Here is a 20,829-nt window from a genome sequence, read left to right on the forward strand (position 1 = left end):
ACATTTTATGTCTCACAATTTATGGATTTCAAGCACTTTTTAATGACTTAAAGCAACTTAGGGGAAATGCATTTCAAGTTTAATCTCCCTTAGTTATTTAATCATCAGACACAATGAGGAAAATGTCCCTGTTTGTAGCTTTCTCCATTAAAGAAAAAAAATCAATGAGGGGAAAAAAACCCTGAAGTCATCAGGAAGGCGTGATGAGCCACAAATATAGATTCTCATTATAAAGTGTTACATCCTCAGGCTGCCGAGTCACTCAGTACCTGCATGCATGACGCTCGTGAATGCGTGTTCATAGTTGGGCATTCGCTTTCCGCCCTGTTTTGCTCTTCAAACTTATAAAATCCCTGCAAAAACACAAGCATAATCAGCCCATGACTTGGATTTGCAAATGACTTTTCAATGACATGTTCACATGAGGCTGAGGGTATAGCAACAAGATGAACTAATAAGCTTTCAAACAAAGGAGAAATAAAATAATGCCCAAAGAACTTCCATCCAATCAGCTTGAGAGATGACAAATATGGACAGAGAAAAATAAGACAGTTGGTTTGGCCACAGGGGAAAAGACTGAGTCCCTCTCGAAATCAGAATTCAGAAACTTCAGAAAAGTCACCTCTGAAATCACAGGAACATTTCAGAGTACTGTGAAATGTCATTAAAACGAGGCTTATTGTCTCATAATTTGGGAATAACAGGAATTAAATCAGAACTCCCCCCTCAGGTATTTTTATGCTTCAAATTTCGGTGTAACAATTAGCTTGAGGTGTGTTTGAACCTTGCCTCCAATCCAGCCTTTACAAAAGCAGACTCCACGGCAGCGGCAATCTTATTACGAAACGGAATTTATCTAACAATTAAACCTTCGCTTCTCTGTTAAATTCTCATGTGCTACATTATTAAAATCCATCCACGCACATTCTGTGCTTTCTTTTTTCTCTTTAACTCAGGGAGAAATAAAAATAATATTCCAGACATTCACAACAAGCAGAACTTCTAAACCGCCTGTCCCACACCTTTTCTATTTTTGTTTTTCCTTCTCCACCTTGCCTTCTCCTCTCTCTGCATTTTTACTGCTTTGTAAATGGAAAGGCATTGAAGAGAAGAGAGCGCTCAGCTAACAGAGTGGAAACAGGGTGGGAGAGAAAGTGTCCTCGCCTCCACATCGCTCGGGAGCGGCCAGGTGTCCTGTCCTGAGCCCTAACCCAATAACCCGGTGACAGTGAGTGAGAAAGAAGCCAGAGAGCGGCGGCCACGTAGCACAAACTGGGACAAAGGCCAGCGCATGTGGCCCCGCAGACAGACCAGAGTCCACAGTCAAGTGTGGGAATAATATCCAACAGACAGTCATTTAGTGTAAGAAGACAGGAGAGGGGAGGAGACATGAATTACCTCTTTTTCACAGGTGGAGTTAAGTGTGAGCAGAGCCATGGGGCTGTTGGGTGCGCTGCTCCCCGGCACTGGTGGTATGACATGATCGCCAGGCTGGTTTGGACATGGCAAGCTCAGGACTTGGTTGGCATGTTTATTTGCTAAAGTGGTAGAAAGGTACTGCTTTACCTGCTGCCTTTGGGCTTGCTGTATGTGGTACTTGGTGGGGTTTTCGAGGTGGGTCTGCACCTGAACATAGCCATGGAGGGAAGAGAAGACAGCGCCGTTATTTGTGAGTTTCGGTCGGCTCTTTTCTCAGGCACAAACATGAGACTGGCCAGTCCACCAACAGAATAAATTATTAAGCCCCTGTTTATGTACCAGGCACTGTGCTAATGGATTTTGATATTACTGAAGTTTAAAGTCTAACTCTCAGGATTTGGGGTAATACTTTGCCCTGTTTTATTTCTCTGCTAATTAGCTGCACATCTCCTGGAAACCTTGTGCCCTCTGCTCATTGTCTAAGAATTTAAAATTTGTACCCATCAGTAGGGCAAAACTTTCCCCAACACAACTGGAAGGGTTTATGGAGATCAAAACAATCTAGAAAAAGGAGCATAACAATTTATTTTACGTTCCGTGGCAAACAGAACAGCTTTCTGTTTAAAAACAACAACAAAAACCTCCTTAAGAACCAGCTGTAAAACGGTTGTAGAAAATAAACAGAAACATTCTGATGAATAAATCAACTGGTTGTAGATTAATTCCTCCCACTTTCATTTGGACATGATTATTCAACATTTTAATTAAGATCCTGAACTCAAGCAGTTTCTTTCCAACACCTCACACTTACTTACATGTATGTGTTTTTAAAGACATTCCTATTAAGGCACCAGGATATTTTTCCTCCTTTCTTATAAACATTAATTCAGAATTTAAAATGGCTTTTTGTAAAAAAAAAAAAAAAACCACCACCACCACCACCACCACCACAACAAACAATGATACTCATTTTAAAGTTACTTTTTCCTTGATAAATACAATTTAATCTTATGAGCTCCGAACAGGAGCTGATAGAGCACAGCCAGGCACTAGGGAAAAAAAATATACACTACTAATATTTACTTTGTCCAAAACCACATTGAATTACTTCTTATGGTATCAAACAGTAAATAGCATTAAACTAGTAGACTTGCACTTATTGGAAAGAGTAAGATAAAATGAAATGGTGAATTACTCAATTTATTGCATTGCATTTCACACACTAAATATGAATAAGAGGAAAGCTCACCTGATAGTGATTATATTCTAGCATTTCCAGCATAACAATGTTTCAGGTGGCCCCAATCCAACGAGAAAAGGTAGACTATTCACTACCTCTACTTTCTGTAATGCCGATTCGAAGACTGACTGGCATGGAGAAGGCACTATAAACAAGGTATCCCGAGACACCGCCGGAAACTTTATCACAGCAGCCCTGCTTATAATAACCTAAGCTAATTAGTTATGCATGTAAAAAAAAAAAAAACCATTCGCACAAGGGGCTTTATTTTTTTTTTTTGGAAGCCTGATGAGCTTGGTCCTTAATATTTATAATAATTTCTCCCCCTGGCTTGACGTCATGCTTTTTTCATAAATATAAAAGAACCTTTTAAGTGATGAGCTATCAAAGTCAAACTCACTGTCAGATCAAGGCCGATTCACTATTCATCTTTAGTTCCAGTAGTATTAATAGACAATGGTATTTCTCTTTCAGCAATAGGTTAAGAGCTAGATGCCCCCTTTGGAGTAGACACCGCCTAAAAGCTACTATTACACATGAGACATTCTAATGGCCACATAACTCTGTAACTGCCAACTGCAGGAAGAGACTCTATGGAGGAGTCTCTGTGCTGCACTTTCAAGTTCAATGGCCTCATATCCTGGTCTTAGTGTGCATCTTATTCTCAGTTGCATGGATGTGGAACTCTCCTACTGACCCTGCATCAGAAAGAAGGGAAACTACCCTAAGCAGAACAGGAAAAACATACACACACAGCGCTGGGTGTATATTTATGTGAAGAATAAAAAATAAACATCTCCCCAGTTTAACCAAGGTGGGAAGCATAAAAATGTTTAGTAAAACTCTTGTATTATAACTCGTAGGGCTAGAGAAGGGTTCTCATACACGTGACTGATGTACTTCTATCTTTACTCATTTATTCGCTCCATTATTTACTGTTATTATGTGCTAAACCCCGTGTGAGATATGGAATATTCATTGTGAACAAATAGATCTGACTGCCAGCTTTATGGAACTTGTAGTCTGGGGTGAGACAAAAGAAGAAAAAGGCAAACAAATATATATCTAAAAATTATGATAAATGGTTAATATTAACTGCTGAAATGGGGAGACAGTTAAAGCATAAAAAATTTGAAAGTCTGTAATACTGTCCAAATGCCCAGGAAAATGGAAGTTCTTTACATTGGCAATCTCAAAGTGTTTTCAAATGACTGATCTAACATGCACATAGAGGTTCACAGAGACATTTTAAGTTTATGAAAAGGTCCAGACACGATAATGATGAGGACAACAGACATTACTAAAATAAACATAAAATGAGGGCAATGCGCGTAATGTGCTTCTTTCACTATTACACTTAAAAAAAGAAAGGACTACACATTTAAAAATAAATGTTAATTCACTGGCAGATCCTTATTCTTTAATGAATTAGAATTTTATGCTTTAGTAAGGAAGGAAGCAACCTGCTCTCTATTTGGCATTGCCAGCGAGCTCCTTACTATATCCAGATTGGGGTGATTGAAGTTGAATGTATTTTGTTCCTTCATGGTCAGCGTCTTTTTAGTTTCCAAATAAGCTGAGAACAGACTGGCTATACACACTATGCAGGAAGCAGAACATCTCCAGCTGTCTCCAATCCAAACACTGGGAACAGGTAACATAAATAAGGAACATGAGCTCTAGGGAGCAGGGAGGTCTGTGGCAAGCCGACGCACACATGCCTCACCTAAAAGGAATGAATGACATGAGCGGTAGCTGACTGTGGCCACGTGGGTATACCGATCCGGTCGAGATCTTCCAATTCTGAGATGTAGCTAGGCAATGTAAACTTCTTTTTGAAGCTAAAGCTCCCAGATTAAAAAACTGACATCCAATTGTTTGACTTTTCCCACCGCATAAGACAAGTTAAACACATCTGTGGCTGGACTCAACCCAGAAGCCACTAGAATGTGGTCTCTGCTTCACACCACCCTGAAGGATAATCTTCCTATCTACATTCCCTGGAGGTGGCCTAGGTTCTGAGGACAAGTTACTGTCAAAATCCAGGCATTTCCCTGTGCTTCTCTGAGACACAGCAAGCCTAACCGCACAGGGAGAAGAACAGTTAAGAATTCAAAACCTGCATTCGAACTGTGGCTTTGCAACTTAACTGTTTATGTGACTCTTGGCAAGTCATTAACCCTTCCAGGCTCTCTTTTCCCTGTGTGCTCCACAGGGATGATAAGACAGCCTGCTTGGTAGAGGGATTTCAGCATTAAAGGAAACCAAACTTCTGACAGGCTTAGCAATATATCTAAAAAACAGCAGTTCTCAAACTTTTTTTTGGTCTTAAGATGGTTTCAAACCATCAAATCAAGGGTATTTATGTGAGTTCTATCTATCAGAGTTTATCATATTAGGAATCAAGGCAGAAATGTTTAACACAAGATTATCATGACACACTACCATACATTCCGTTGGCTATCAGAACGGTGACACTTTCACACTCATGAAGCTTTTGTGAAACTCTGCTGTAAAATCACAAGATGGGCATGAAGAAAGGAAAGTAATCTAGTGTTACTGGGAAAGTAGTTCTGACCTGGCAAAGCCACTACCAGGGTCTTGGAGACCCCCAGGGCTCTCTGATCACACTTTACTGCTGACCTAGAACAGGTGGTATTTGAGCATTGTCACCAGCCGGTCCTAGCCATGTTATTTGTCACTGTGTATCAGTGCTGTGTGACACAGCCTGAGTGCCTTGCCTCCCTCAGCCGGAAGATGCTAGAGGAAGACACTGAACCCTCCAATTTCCTCAAAGCACTGTTATGAGGCTCTAAAGTCCTGTGACAATTTTAAAAGCCATATAAATAAAACCATCCTAAATCATAGCTTTTCAGTTAGTGACTTCCCTTTTGTTAATTTTTAAATAGCCAATCAAGCAAGCTTGCAAATGAAAACATGTATGTAGCATTAAACATCTATAGGACTGCCTGATAATTTTTGCATGCTGTTGACCTTCAAACTAACTCTCTAAGTTAATGAATTTGGAGAGCCAAGTTAGGTATTGCTGAGCATCTGAAGCACAGACCACAAAACAAAGCTAGGATACTTCATACTCCAGCAAAAGATATTTTGTTGATATAATGGACATTTCACATAAATAAAGTATGTTAGCTATCTCGTTGAAGTGCAAAACTCCAAAGGCTTTGAAATTCATCTTCCTTGTTACTGCTGCTATCTTTTTGTGCTTCTTCCGTTCTTCATTCAGATCCCGAATTGATAACGAGAGAGCTGGAACGGATCACCTTCTAACTGTCGCACTTTTGCTGTGCCACTTCCTAGGTGACAATGACAGGTTATTTTCCACCAGTTTCATTCGAAAGAGATCCTGGAGCACATAAATGTGAGATGGTACCTAGAGATAACTACCATCCTGACTGACAAAAGAATTAATTCACTGGAGAGAAAGAAAAATTTCCCACTGTTCTATTCTCTCCACTATTTGTAAACCAGAATGTAAATAATGAAGTTGAGGGAAGAGTCCCATAATCCTTTTAGTTCATAATCTGTTTTTTTCAACTTGTCAACACAAAGTTCAAATTTCTCATTTTATGTTTAGGGAGAAAATGTGCTCTGTTGCTTAGTTAAGTTTAAGGAATATTAAAGGGATTATAACTCAATCAATTGCTCTCTGCCATGCCCCCAAACTCCATTCTTTTACACTGGTTTTTTAAATGGCAATTTATAGAGATGGTCAATTAAGCAAACGCCATCCCTGAAAAACATGGCAAAACAGACAAAGCTAGCTTTCTTAAATGACTTGGGAGGAGCCTTGTCCAGGGTCACATTTGAAAGGTATAGAATTCTTTTGAGTCGCACAATTATACTGTTGCCATAAAAGAGAATGCAAGCCCAAAATACACGTTCTCACTCAGTCATGTATTCTGTATAGTCAATACAAGGGGATCCTTAATCGAAAATAAACATGAGGATACGAATCCTGACAAGAGAGAAAAGAATCAAAACGAGATACAAACAAAAGCAAAAGCAAAGAAGGCGTCCACAAAGGAGAGAGACAAGGGACTAAGGTCGAGGAGCCCAAGGCCCTGTCCCTAGCATGGAGTCTGCGCAGCAGCCCAGCTGGGTCTGTTCCTTATGCGGGTACGGCCTGTCAACTAAGAATACATTTTACATTTTTTAATGGTTGGGAAAGAATCAGAAGAAGATTTCATAATACATGAAAATGATATGAAATCTGAATTTCAGTGTCCATAAATAAAGTTTTCTTGGCACACAGCCATGCCCGTCCCCTGGCATATTGCCCCTGGCTGCCTTCACACCATAGTGGCAGAGAGGAGTGGTTGCAACAGAGCCTGCCTGGCCCCCAAACCCTATAACACCTGCTCTCGGGGTTTTTACGGAAAACGCCAGCCTCTGCTCTGTAAAAGTTTTAGCTACCTGGAATTCATCCTTCCTAAGGAAATAGGAGTTTTAAGAGGGAAAGACTAAGAGGACTTTTCTAAATATGTGTATATACAAGTTTGTGGTTGCTTCTCCAAATATTGTCTAAACGGGACAAGCAGCTGGGTAGGAACACAGGTGCACTCAGTGATCCCCATTTTAAAGACACACAGAAACTCTGGGAAGAAAGCTGTAAGATCTGCCCAAGGCTGGACATTCAACCAAGGTCTTCTTCATGCTGTCCCCAGTGGCAAACTATACAAACACCCCTTCCCCGTTGATGAATTTTAATCTAGGGCTTTAACTGAGTTAAGAGGGGAAGATAAAACAATGCAAACCCAGACGTGTACTCACATACTCTGTGTGTGCACACTCAAATATATACACATTTATATTTCTCTGGCCTCTATACATTCACACTACTTCCTATCATATGCTTTGTAGGATCATTAGGCTTCTGAATTCAGAGAAATGAGTTAGGCACACTACAAACGGAGAGGTCAGCAAATCTATTTCTCCTAAAATGTTGATGTTTCCCTGACAGATGTTTTACCCTGAGCTGATGACCTATAAAACAGTGTGCATTCTTTGGGGTTAGGACAGACAATATTTAGTAGCTCCAGGGGGGAAAAAGGAGAATTTATAAGTAAACTACTGCTTTATACATTGTTTTTTATCTCTCAGACTAAAATAAGCCAAAAGTCTGAGTATAAAAAGAACATTAAGTTTTAATCTCAGCCAAATAGAAATATGAGATTTAAGAATGGTAGCCGTCTGTCTGCAGAGTATTTATAATCCCAGAATAAAAATGCCACTTTCAGAATTAAAGCCCTATGAGAGAAGCAGCAAAGCCCAATTAACTTAATCCATTACTCACCTTCATAGAAGACTATGCATTTACAGGTCATGCACTCTAAAGATTGTATCAGCTATTATGCATGGATATGTCATACTAAGTAGCAAAATTTTAAAACATGTATTAAACAGAATTAACATTCACTCCCTCAAAAATCTCTACCCTGTAACCAGACACTGTACATTTTATGTTCACTCCAAGGTTATGCCATTTAAAAATAAAACTAAGAAGTCACTTGGATAGCCACATAAAATATTCTTGAAAGATTCTTCATGCAGTTTTCTAAAAGAATCGTATGATAACTGGCTGAATACAGAAACAACTACAGAAGAAATCTGATGTTGATGGTTTTAACCTCTTAATTTGGGTCATTGCTGTCTGAGACCACACCCAATTGCCTTCGTGCTGTATCCAGAAAGAACTAAATATAGGTTTGAGTGCAAACCTTAATGTGTATATAAATCACCCGGGATCTTGTTAAATGCAGTGTGATTCTGTAGGTCTGGGGTGGGACCCAAGGTCCCGCATTTATAATAAGCTCCCATGGGATGCCCACCCTACTGGTCCATGGACCATGCCACACCTGGATGCAAGACTGTAATACGTTCTCACCTGGACTTCTCCCAAGAAAGTTACATGTTCAAGATTCATTCACTAAATATTGCTGAGCACCAACCAGACGCCAGACAACTACCCTGCTCTCACACAGGCTGTTCAGGGGAGGTTTTAGAGAGAAGGTGACAGGGGCGCCTGGGCGGCTCAGTTGGTTGAGCATCCAGTTTCAGCTCAGGTTATGATCTCGCAGTGCATGGGTTCAGGCTCTATGCTGATAATTAGCTCAGAGCCTGCAGCCTGTCTTTGCTCCCTCTCTCTCTGACCCTCCCCTGCTCATGCTATCTCTCTCTCTCAATAAATAAATAAATAAATAAATAAATAAATAAATAGAGAGAAGACTACTGTTAAGCACAGGCCTGAAGTTGGGGAGGATATGAACCAGGCAGATAGGTGGGAAGAGCACCCAGTACAATGGAAAAGTCCTCAGGTGCGAACAAGCCTGGCTGCTCAGGGACCAGCAAGAGGCTCTTAATACACATTCTTCACTTGGCTTCCAGTCTATCACATGCACCTGGTTTTCCTCTTGCGTCTTCTCTTTTCAATGTTTATGTTTGAGAGAGAGAGAGAAAGAGAGAGAGAGAGAGAGAGAGAGAGAGGGAGAGAGCGTGCGCACAAGCAAGTCGGGGCAGAGACAGGGAAGAGAGGATCCCAAGTGGGTTCTGTGATGACAGCACAGAGTCTGACACAGGGCTCAAATTCACAAAAACTGAGCCCAAGTCAGATGCTTAACTGGGCTACCCAGGCGCCCCCCACCCCCACTCTTACCTCTTTTATTGTATCTTTTCAGTCTCCTTGGCTAGTCCTGTCTTCTCCTAAATATCAGAGTGTCTCCATGCTCAGAGCTTGATTTTCTCTATGGAAATGCACAGCCCTGGTGACCTAAGCCAGAATCAGGGATTTAAACACCGGGTCCAGGTGTCCCTGACTCCAGATTCACCTCCACCTGCCTACTCCACAGCCCCATCTAGAGGACTGCAGACATCCCAAACCTCACACGGTCATCATCCCCTCCAAACCTGCTCCTCCACAGTCTTCTCCATCTTAGTAGATGGCAACTCTATCCTTCCACTAGGCTGAAACATAGGAAATTGCCTCTTGTTTTTTCCTGTAGATCAAAAAAGTTCAGTCGAGGTACACATTCAAAAACTTTGGTCATCTTTGACTTCTTTCTTCACATGCTCTATCCAATCTATAAAGAAGTATTAGCTCCTGGGGTGCCTGGGTGGCTCAGTTGCTTAAGCATCCAACTCTTGTTTTAGGTTCATCATGATCTGACAGTTTGTGGCTTCAAGCCCCGCATCGGGCTCTGCACTGGCAGTTCAGAGCCTGCTTGGGATTCTTTCTCTGCTCCTTCCCCATTCTCTTTCATATATTCTCTTTCTCTCAAAATAAATAAATAAATAAACTAAAAAAACAAACAAACAAGAAGCACTGGCTCCTTTATCAGAATATATCCAGAAGTTAACTGATTTTCACTGCCTGTACTGTTACCATCTGATCCATGCCATCATCATTTCTCATTTTGAGTACTGAAAGTCTCTTCTACTGGCTTCTGTCTATACCCTCTTTTATTCTACCTTGAACACACTGATTAGAGTGATCATTGTAAAATATGTCAGATCACGTCATTACTTTGGGAAAAAAAAATAACAACTCTGGAATGGCTCCTTATTTATCTCTGAGGGGGAAAAATGTTCTTACAATGAATGGCCTACAAGACCCTAAATCAGTGCTTCATCGTACTTTTTAGAAATGCAGTCTCAGTCCCCATCCAAGAACTAATGAATGCGACTCTCTGAGTGGGGACCGGAAATCCATGTTTTAACAAGCTAACCCAGGTAGATTCTTATGCCCATCAAAATCTGAAGACCCCTGCCCACTTTGCCTACTTCCCACTCCCCCCCTGGAATCATGACCTGTCTGATCTTATCTCCCACAACCATCCTAAGGGCTTATTCAAATCCCCACCCCTTGCCTTGCCAGTGCTCCTGACCCCCCTACCCTGCTCTACTCTGTGCAGGACAGGCCAGGCACACAGTAGGAACCTAGCAAGTATCCAGCCAATCGGTGAATGAATGGAGCCGCTGTGGCTGAAGCACATGGACACTGGGGGGGAAGAGAAGCTAAGGGCAAGGAGTGCAGTGGTGTAGGGCACTGCAGCATCTGGAGCCTAGGATTCTGACAGCCTCCAGAATGTCCTGAGGAAATGGAGAAGTGACAAGTGCTCGCTCTTCCTAATTCAGGAAGCTCTGGAGGAACTAAGTCTCGGGGCCAACATGTGATTCAGAGCCTGCCTCCCTACTCTGAGAGAGAAAGCTAAAGCTCCCTTTTCTCTTAGGCGTCTTCCCCGAGAATGTCAATTCTTATAGCTCTCATCGGTGAGGCTTGGGGTCCTTGGGGTCTAGGATGAATGGCCATGAGCCTGGATATCTGCCTCCGTGTCTCAACTATAGACCCTACAATAAGTCACCATGAAAGTAGAGGTCCCCAAACAGGTGGCCCTTGGGCACAGTCCCCAGGTACGGCTTACCATTCTACCCAGTAGGTTAATTAAAAGTTAGGAATTTTCACACCATGTTTTGGATTTCTAGTTTCTGTGGATCGGTCAGGAGACCTAGCAATGCTGACACACACAGGCCAGCACTGTACAGAGCTGAGGCGGTTCCCTCTCTGGATGAGCCACTTGCTCTCCATTTGGGCACATTCCACCACCCCTGGTACCCACACTGACATGTAGCCTGTGCCATTCACCCATCTACCTGACTTCTGGAGGCACCTGCACTTCGAGCCCTTTAGCCACTCCCACTCCTGGGCGTGGTTCCACATCTGATGAAAGGGGTGGCATACGTGTGCTTACAAAGCCAGATTAAATGAACAGTCTTATATGATGTGGGAGAGAATATAAAGTAAACTGGTATAACGTTAATACATAAAATAAAATGATGTAAACCTTTAAAGGCTCCATGCCCATGCATCCAGTAATTAAACAATCAAGCCCTTTTCTAAGGAAATCAACAGATACAGGCAAAGATTTAAGATTAGATACAATAGATTTAATGTCCATCAGAGCATCGGCCATCATAAGAATGGTGAAATGACTACCCTAAAACCCAGTGCCAGGTTTCATAAGTAATTCATGGGGACACAGCCATGCCCCTTTGCTTGCATACAGCCTGTGACTGCTTTCAAGTTATAACAGTGCTACATCACAGTTTAGCAATAGACCTTATGTCCCCCAAAGCCTAAAATAACTCATCCGTGGCCCTCTATAGAAAGTTTGCCAACCTGATATCTATAAAAGCAAACATGGGGTGCCTGGGTGGCTCAGTCAGTTGGGCGTCCGACTTCAGCTCAGGTTATGATCTCACGGTTCGTGGGTTCAAGTCCTGTGTTGGGCTCTGTGCTGACAGCTCAGAGCCAGAAGCCTGCTTCTGTGTCTCCCTCTCCCTCTGCCCCTCCCTCACTCATGCTCTGTTTCTCTCTGTCTCAATAATAAATAAACATAAACAAATTTTTAAATAAAGTAAACAAACAAAAAAAGAAAACAAAAATCTAATAGTAGGAAGTGGATTAAATTAATTACAAGGCAGTCACCTACATTCAGGGTTCCCCCGACCTTGGCCCAGCTGACCCTAGGGCCAGACACTCATCTGTTACAGGGCTGTCCTGTGCCCTGTAGGACAATCAGCAGCATCCTTGGCCTCTACCCAATAGATGCCAGCAGCACCTTCCCTGCAACACCTGTGGTGACAACCAAGTATGTCACCAGACTTGCCAGACGCAAGTGAAACTGCTCCCAGTCGAGAACCCTACACGCAGATGGATACAATGAAGTCATTAAAATCCATATTTTACAAAACTATTTAATTAGAGGGAACGTTCAGAATGTATATAGGAAGGCAAAGCAACTTTAGAAATGCTACATACACTGTGATCCTAAAATGGCTTCAAAATATTACTTATACATCTGCAGAGGCAAAAAAAGACCAATTACCGATCATTCAGCAGTCTTAACAATGACTATTCTGGGGTGCTGAAATTATAGGGGACTGTTACTTTACTGGTTTTTCCCCCATAATTTCAAAAGAATCTACGTGACACTAATTTTGTAATTTCAAAAAAAAACCCTACAAATTCCACAAAAACTAAATTCTGTGGGCCTGGACAAATAAAAATATATTCAGGCAGAATTCCTCTCCTGAAAACTTTGCAAGTAATAAATAAACCCACGACGCTGTTATATAATGATGAATTTTTCCTTTAAATACTTGATCAGATTAAGAGGACCCCGTTATTCATGACATTTTTAGTCCACCACTCAAGCCCAGTTTGAGTTTGTATAATATTTGACATATTTTTATGGTTTTGTAAAGGGCTGCGATTACGTGGTTCAATGGGACCCTAATAATAGCCCATTGTAAGGACTGTCCACTTCTCCCCCTCCTAACGGGAGTTGTGAGAGCAGCATTCCACGTGCTATAACTTTTCCATCTGCCCCAGTTTAGCACTGCCTCAGAACTGCAGACGTCTTTTTGTTTTAGTATTTCCCCCCCAAAATGCCCCCATTGTTTGCAGTTTACCGGGTATTAGAGATCATTATGGCACAGGCAGCAAAACTCCTTTTCATAAGGGCCAGCGCTCTTAAGAAACTGGCAGCGGTCAAGTTTGTCAGAGATGAAAACATTGCCCTGGGCTTAAGCAAAAGGTCAGTCAGAAATGAGAGCTGAAGGCTGCCAGTTTGAAGGTCAAGTCTACACGGGCTGAAAACTGGCAAAAAGTTGCCGCCTCATAATAACACAGACTTCAAGGTCCGCATCATGAGACTTGAGGGGTCTCCCGGTTTTTGAGGAACTGCATTGTCTCGGGTAATTCCTGAGACTTGTCGCCTAGATTACGTGATGATGAAAACCCGGATTGGAATGAAAGACCCCTCCTGGGAGGGTGCTGGGCCCTGTGCTGAGCACTCTACAGGCAGACACACTGTAACGACCCGCCTTTACCAACCCAGGCGTTCGCTTGACCTCCCTGAGTGTAGGGAGAGCAGCAACTATGGCGAGGTTCCCGGGCCCCTGTTCAGGTTGGGGAAGCAGAGACAAACTCGAGGGAAACAAAGCAACAAAGTAAGGATTTCATATGGTGACTCAGTGCAATGCAAACAATAAAACAAAGTTTCTGTAGTGGTAACATTCCAGCTGAAGCCTGAAGGATGTGAAGAAGCCAGGGATGTGGCGCACCCAGCAGGCTGGGACCCCGAGGTGGGAAGCAGCTGGGCAGATGGGAGAAATAGGAAATGCGGCGGTGACAAGAATCCAGCGGCGCTGGAGCAGTGACAAGGCCGGCGAGTGACCTGCGGGAGCCAGTGCACCCAGGTGTTAGGGCTACTTGGCGACTCTGTAGGGAATGTGACTTTTCTTCTCTGCTACTTAGAAGAACCTTTCTTTGGAAGGTTTTCAGCAGAGAAGTGGCATGAAGTGACGAACATTTGTAGCTCAGGACTCTGGGGCTGATGTGGACAGGAGGTAGGAACGGGGGCAGGGGGAAGAGTCCAGAGGCTCCGGCAGCCACGCGTCTGAGAAATGATGATGCCGTGGCTTCAAATATTAAGATGCAGCTGCATATGAGATATATGTTACTGGATCTCGTCTTTGGTTTCTTCTGGGCTTACATCAAATTTAAGAACAGCGCATATATTAAAGAACTAACAATAGCAAAAAAGGTCTTGCATGATGCTCTCAGAAGTCTCACACCACCATTAAGAAGTTATTACAAACAATGCAGACATCATAAAATACCCCATATAGACTTGGAGCCCATAAGCTAAGTGTATGACCAGCTGTCAGAAAGCAGTGGCGAGAACTGATCTAGTGTTGTTAATATTTAGCCAGGGACGAAAATATTTAGCTGGAATTTCAGATAGACCTGAAAATCCTAGCCAAGTTGCTTCGATGCTCTGAATCTTAGTTTTCTAAGTGCGAAGGTGGGGTCATGGACACCTACCTGGTAGTTGCTGAGACTGATTAGTTTAAGTGACAAAAAGCACGAAAAATGCCTAACACATAAGGAATCCTCAATAAATAAATACTATTTTTGTTAGGCCTGTCTATTATTGTTAGGCCTGGAATTTTTGTTTCACATTCAAGTTGACTGGTGTTAGGTCATTTAGATTATCCATTTCAAAAAAAAAAAAGAAAAGTAAGGCCATCTTGTAGAAGTGGAGAGGGCAGAGGAGAAGAGGAGAGAGGGGTTAGGGGGGCGTCCGGCCTCCTCCACGCATCCTTTTTTCTTCTCTTTAGTGGACTCAGGTATCACGGACATTAAGGGTAAGGGGATGACAACAATCTTAGTGCACAGGGACCCTTGCTGCCTGGGTATCTTCTGGAAGGCTTCTGTGAAGTTCTCTCTCTCACTTCCAAATGAGCTAACCCAGGCACTGATTCTTACACTGGGCTTCAGGGAACCTGAAAAGTCCTGAAAATTACATGCAAACGTCTGAGGATGCATTTTTCCTAGGTCTAAAAAAAAGAATTTCTTCTGAGGAAGAAATTCTGTCTAGGATTAGCAAGGGAGAGGGAGGTGTCTACATGAAACAGGTTGAGCCCTGAGTTGTCGCTGTTCAACTTGGGTGCTGAGGGCGTGAGGGGTTCCCTGCACCAGCCTCCCTGCTGTTATATGAGTTTGAAACAACCTATACACACTCACGTACAACATACATATATTTGTATTAGATACTTTCTTTGTACTCATTTTCTATCTTCTTTTCCTATAGAAAGGCAAGTCTGATGGTAACATATTTACTAAGCAAGCACTTGGTTAATCCATCAACCTATCATAAGCATAAACACCTTCTGTTTTGCTTGCTATTCTGGACATATGCCTGAACTTGCTTCTCAAAGAACTGATTTTATGTTTTATGAAGCAATTATGGATTCAGTATGACCCACGCTGCTCCTCTGTAGTGGTGGCAGCCTCACCAACTCTCAGAGAAACATTTTGTTAACAAAGTATTTAGATCCCATGGAGTGTTCTTGCCAATCAAAGCAGCAATGTATATTTTAGCCACAAATGAAACATTTTTTATTTGTGCAGAGGGTATAGAATCGAATTCATATTGACCTTTCAAGATCAAAACCAGAACTACCTCTTTCAAACAAAATGGCCAATGATCTACATTCATGTCATAAAAAAAAATACAAACAACTGAAGCTTAAGTTTATAAAGATTTTTTTAAGGGTGCTGTCAGCACAGAGCCTGATGTGAGGCTCAATCCCACAAATTACGAAATCATGACCTGAGACAAAATCAAGAGTTGGATGCTTAATCAACTGAGCCACCCAGGTGTCCCATAAGAATATTCAGAAGGAGTTTTGTTTTTTTCCACTAAAAAACATTTGCAAAAAAGTGATTCATCACACTCTACAAAGCAAACTCTTAGAGAGATTTTAAATATGCTATAAATACATACACATTTATAAAGGTAGGACATGCATATTGCAAAACCAAAAAAATGGGATAGTCCCATTTGGATTTTTTTGTGTGACGGAAACAATGGATAAAGGGAGTAAAGATGAAAAGAACAAAATACTTCTTTGGGGAAGAAAGGTGGGAATTTTGAAAGACGTAAGAAAATGGGAATATCCTGGGATTTCTTATAATAAAGATTAAGAATTAAATAGTGGAAATCAGGTAATTACTAGCACTTACTATGTGCCAGGTAGTTCTAAAAGTTTTCAATGGATTTGGTCATGTCATCTTCACTACAACCCTACAAGGCAGGCGCTGTCATTAGTCCCATTTAAGGGATGAGAAAACTGAGGCTTGCTTCCAGCCACTATATTAAACACTGCCATGCTATGAGTGATCTCTAGAATTCACATTGCAACATAGAATTTTTGGTTTTGATTCTATATAGAGAGCCTCTGTGATGATTACTTCTTTTGTGTGCTTGTTTCCTTTCACACTTTGGTATGAACAAGCCTCTCATTAATAGTTGATCTTCACCTGGGTAGACATGGGTCATTTAAACCAAAGCTCTACTCAATTTCCACGTGAACAGAAGCAGGCACTTGGGCCACCAGTGGGTCAAAGAAGACAGGACTTTACAACAGAGAAACTTACAGTGAACAGTTGTTATGGGAAAAATGCCTCAGGACTTTGAGTAATTTAAGAGTTGATGGCTTTTTCTTTCTTTTTCTTTTCTTTTTTTTTCTTGGTGGGGGAGGGAGTGGGGGTTGGGGGGCAAACATAATCTTCCAGACTCAAAAGGAATTTTGTTAACCAAAAGCATCTAAGTATCATGGGGTTTTTAAAGGAAAGATTAAACTACTGTATGATATAGTCATTTTTTATAAGAAAGAAAATAGGCCACTGTGTTATGGAAATGCCACTTACCATATACCTAATTATAAACCATTATCAAAAACAGTTAGGGAGGAAGAGAAATGTGCAAATCACTCTTCCTTAAAAGGACCCACTGCTGTATATAGTTTGGGTAAAAACAAAAACAAAAAGTGATGGTTCAATCAGTCCCCAAAAATCTATGTATTATATGCAGTAGGCAGAAAGAAAGCCCTCGATATGAAAGAAAACCCCTCATTTCTGTCCTCAGGGTGCTTACAAATGTACAGCTAGGGTGAGCTGAGCGTGCGAAGGAAGACACCCACACACAGATTTACATTTAAGGTGCCTCTCACCTTTAAAACAGGGGCGATGCTGCCCTGCAGGGAAGGTTTTCTAATTGTCACAGCTGGAAGTACTTGGGGGGAGGGGCTGCTGCCGACACCTGGTGGGTAGAGAGCAGGGATGATGTTGCAAGCCACACAGAGCTCCGCACAGGACAGAATTACCTGGCTCCCGCATCCACAGTGAGAACACGTGGTGTCAATTCCCCACACCAACCCTGCAGGCAGTAGTTTTAGAAAAAGGCAATGAAACCAGTCAAGACACAGAATGGGCATAGATACCCCGTGAACCATTGATGTGCTTCCTCCTTGTATCTTAGCTTTACAGTTAGGCAAGAGGCACTTCATAGCCTGTCTTGACATGCAAAGGATACGTCTTAGCGAACCGGAAGGAGGAGGAAATGTCATCACAGTCAATAGCTTAATTCAAAACCCTTCATATCAACTTGAGTTCTGGAAAGTAACGTGGGAAGGAAAAGTTATGCTCGTAAACGGAGAATGATCAATTCAACACAATAATAAACTGTGCCCTGAAGCTACGCAGAACGAATGTGAATGATTCCAATTATTCAAAAGCACACTGGGAACCTGCTTTGGCTTCCCGAACATGAACTTTGAGTGTGCTGTCGATTTCAGGGAGTGTCACTTACAAGTCCCTTCTGTCCAATAAAATACTGAAAAAGTACTTGCAAATAAAGCCATTTGCTAATGTTTAGTTTTATAGTGCTTCACATAAATTCTCCTTCCCGTCCCAAATTGTCAATAACAAAACAAGCACAGTTCTTCTATTCATTTTCTACATTTTTTTAAGAGAGAAAGAGCATGCGCACACACGCACGAGCAGGGGAGAGGGGCAGAGGGAGCAAGGGGGATTCTTAAGCAGGCTCGAGGCTCAGCGTGGAGCCCCACAACTGTGAGATCATGATCTGAGCTGAAATCAAGAGTCAGACATGCAACTGCTCAGCCACCCACGTGCCCCTCATTTTCTACATCTTCAGAGAGAAATTACCTTTTTCTTTTTTTTTTCCTATATTGTGGGGAGGGGGGTGGAGTTTTATATATATATACACATATATATATATTTTATTGAGTATAGTTGACACACAAGGTTACATTAGTTTCAGGTGTATAATACAGTGATTAGACAAATCTATATGTTATATACGCTCATTGCAAGTGTAGCTACCCTCTGTCATCATACAGGCCCTATGACAATATATCATTGATCATTTCCCTAGGCTAAGCCTTTGATACCTTTGACTTACTCACTGCATTACTTCAAGCCTGTATCTGTATCTCACCCATTCTGCCCATGCCCCCATTCCCTCCCTTCTGGAAACCACCAGTTTGTTCTCTATTAATACATCTGATTCTTTGGTTTGTTTATCCATCTGTTTTGTTTTTTAGATCCTACAGAGAGCAAAATCATATGATATCTGTCTTCCTCTCTCTGACTTCTTTTGCTTGGCATTCTACCTTCTAGGTCTATCAGTGTTGTCACTTGGCAAGATATCATGCTTTTTCATGGCTGCATGATATTATGTTACACAACTTCTTCAATATCTTCTAAGCCATTATTTTATCATTTTGCATATGACAAACTTTATTTTCTTATTGCTTTTAAAAGTATAAATGGAAGTGTACCAATGCTGGTAACTGTTAAAGCTGAAGAATGGAGGGGAATGAGTCACACTGGACTATTCTTCCCAATATCATAAATATTAGAAATTTTCTATAATAGCTATAAAAAAGAAAAGAGCATATAGAAAGTTCTTAGGCAAACACCTTACACACACACACACACACACACACACACACACACAAATGTGGCCATGTGTGTTTTCATAAAATAATCCTGATGACTCCAGTGGCAAATTCTCTGTGGTCTTAAAGAGTCTAGATCTACTTTTATTTTGCTATCTGCCTCCCCATCATCTACATTTTTAAAAAATCTACAAACTACTCAGAAAAAAAAACCCTAAAGTTGGAGAAACAGTACTAATTAAATAATATTCTTTCCGCAAAGTTTGTCTCAAATGATGTCTACAAAGACAAATTGAGCATTAAGACTAAATGACCTTAAAAGGACTCTTTCTTCTAACAAAATGACAAGAGGTTTCAACTGCCAAACTGAAGCTTCTTTGTATTACATGTTTTATCTAATTAGCACTCTAGGAAATGCATTGTGGTGACCAAACATGAACGTTCCCTTCCCTTCCTGTTGGCCTTAAAATATGGACTGATGATGCAGTTACACGTTGAATATAAAATAGTATTGTGTGGGAGAGAGTGCATTCTTCAAGTAATAGAAATGATTATGAAAAAGTGTGTAATAAAAAGGCAGATGACACAATATATTTGGCTTCTTTTCCTTTAGATAGAGCATGATTCTTTACTTAATAAGCCATATTATTTTCCATATTCAACATGGTCATTGGAGGGTATGAGAATGAGTTACCATACAATGTTCACTCTCTGTTTAGAGAAAAGTAATTAGGGAAGGAAATTAACTTCTACTGAGCATTTCGTCTGTATCAGGCATAATACACGGGCCTTTAAATACATTAATCTTACTTGACGCACACAAGAGAGGCTAAGCTCTCTCGCTCGTCTGGTCTTCCAGATGAGGGAACCAAGAGCAGAGAGGTTAACTAACCCATCCTACGTCACCTGCTTGCTCTCACATAGTGGATAACTAAACCCTAGTTTGTTGAGCTCCAAACAAACCAAAACATCCAGGGTGCATCAGAGCTTCACTTCTCTGGAGTGATCAATGTCCTGTGATAAGTAATATGGCAAATATGCTTATTTAAAAACCACCAAAATTGTTACCATGAAAAGAAATTCACCAGAGAAAAGTCACTGAGGCAACTTTATTAAATTCATTATCATTCTCAAGCCTAGGGACAGAACGAAAATTTTATGACTTTTCTTATTTAAAATGTAATATATGTGGTTGAAGAAAATTTAAAGAATAAGATGAGCAAATAAAAAGAAAAAAATACATCACAAATAATCCCATAGTGGGAGATAAATCCTGACAGCATTATGGTATTTATCTTTCTATTGGTCAAAGTGGAATTGTAATGTGGTCTCCAGGCAGTATTACCAGAACCAGAACAAAAGTTATCACGTTCAAAGAGGAAGATTTATAAATATCTCTAAAACAGAAAACACACTTGATAACCTACCCACCAAGATGCTGCAAGATTACACTTAATTCAATCTGTGAAACTTGAGTTCAGGTTTGGATTATTAATTTAAATTGCATTTTACTCCAGGCTCTAATTACATGTTATAGGGTCCCTATTCAAGAACACTTGGAGCTACAATTAGCCCTTTGCTAGGTACCAAGGGAGTAGAAATGGAATCATCAATGTGAGGAATACAAGGAATGTGCTGTAAGGAGAGACTTGATGCTGAAAAGTCCTGTGTGTCCCCCAACCCTTCTACTTTTGCTATGCCAACGTCTTTTATACATCATACCATAAATGCAACCACTGTCCCCCAAGAGAGCATTACAACCTAGACTGGGTTCAAGGGTTAACAATGGAGAAGAGGGGAGGGGAGGGGAGGGAGAA

General features: G+C 41.2%; 1 protein-coding gene across 7 annotated transcripts in view; it reads right to left on the reverse strand.

Annotated features, from left to right (window-relative positions):
- Nucleotides 1-20,829, reverse strand: part of MITF (melanocyte inducing transcription factor) — a 219,790-nt gene that overhangs the window by 30,391 nt on the left and 168,570 nt on the right. For all 7 annotated transcript variants that reach the window (XM_029917344.1, XM_029917342.1, XM_029917343.1 and 4 more), the window contains exons 3-4: nt 1,399-1,626; nt 270-353 (exon numbers count right to left, since the gene is read on the reverse strand). In XM_029917344.1, the coding sequence (XP_029773204.1) occupies nt 270-353; nt 1,399-1,626 (312 nt within the window). The remainder of the gene's footprint in view (nt 1-269; nt 354-1,398; nt 1,627-20,829) is intronic.

The sequence above is a fragment of the Suricata suricatta genome, chromosome 12 (genome assembly GCF_006229205.1).
Source record: "Suricata suricatta isolate VVHF042 chromosome 12, meerkat_22Aug2017_6uvM2_HiC, whole genome shotgun sequence".
NCBI lineage: Eukaryota > Metazoa > Chordata > Mammalia > Carnivora > Herpestidae > Suricata > Suricata suricatta.